This window comes from Myotis davidii, unplaced genomic scaffold (assembly GCF_000327345.1).
Source record: "Myotis davidii unplaced genomic scaffold, ASM32734v1 scaffold54, whole genome shotgun sequence".
Lineage (NCBI taxonomy): Eukaryota > Metazoa > Chordata > Mammalia > Chiroptera > Vespertilionidae > Myotis > Myotis davidii.
Genome location: NW_006287915.1, coordinates 1,489,524 through 1,490,099, shown reverse-complemented (window position 1 = coordinate 1,490,099; position 576 = coordinate 1,489,524). Strand labels below are relative to the sequence as shown.

Here is a 576-nt window from a genome sequence, read left to right as displayed (position 1 = left end):
CATCCTGAAGAATTCATACTGCCTTTTGAAAAAAACAAAGAGATATTCAAAAGATAGTCTTTACAAATACTTTTTTTTTCCCCCCAAAGCCCACACTGATGTCTAAGCAGAATAATGAAAACTCTATGGAGGAAGGGAAGGGATGAATAGAAGCAGTGCTATACCATCTCTAATGGCACAAATAAAGCAGAATCTCTGTAAGTGTAAATTTACCTATTCAAACGAAACACTCCTTGCTAATAGTTTTATTAGGTCTCTGATCCTAATGATGATGTATGGATCAAAAGTCTTCTTTGTTGTACAAACAGTCATGCTGCCCTCGATCAGGTCCAGGGTTGCATTAACATGCTACAAAAAGAAAAGAGCAAACAAGCAACTGCCTAAAAATGAATTCAGCTTAGATACTTATATAGCCTATCCCAATCTAACCATTAATTACTATGAATTAATCTCTCTCTAAAATTCTATCAACTCCCTCGTTGAAGAAGCTGGGCAGTTAATATAAAGAATGCTTGATTATCTTCATACGAGAATATAGAAAGTCAGGCAATTGAAACCATTATACTTACTTGATTT

At 34.7% G+C, this 576-nt stretch overlaps 1 protein-coding gene across 4 annotated transcripts in view; it reads right to left on the bottom strand.

The window, feature by feature from the left end:
• KRR1 (KRR1, small subunit (SSU) processome component, homolog (yeast)) overlaps positions 1 to 576 on the bottom strand; it is a 40,467-nt gene that overhangs the window by 23,615 nt on the left and 16,276 nt on the right. For 2 of the 4 annotated variants that reach the window (XR_001513185.1, XM_015561337.1), the window contains 2 exons: positions 214 to 348; positions 1 to 22 (listed from right to left, as the gene is read on the bottom strand). The exons of 1 other annotated variant lie outside the window; for it this stretch is intronic. Coding sequence is in view for 2 of the 3 variants with exons in the window: in XM_015561337.1 (XP_015416823.1) it covers positions 214 to 348 (135 nt within the window). In the remaining variant the exon portion in view is untranslated. The remainder of the gene's footprint in view (positions 23 to 213; positions 349 to 576) is intronic. One more of the 4 variants, XM_015561338.1, reaches the window with a different exon arrangement.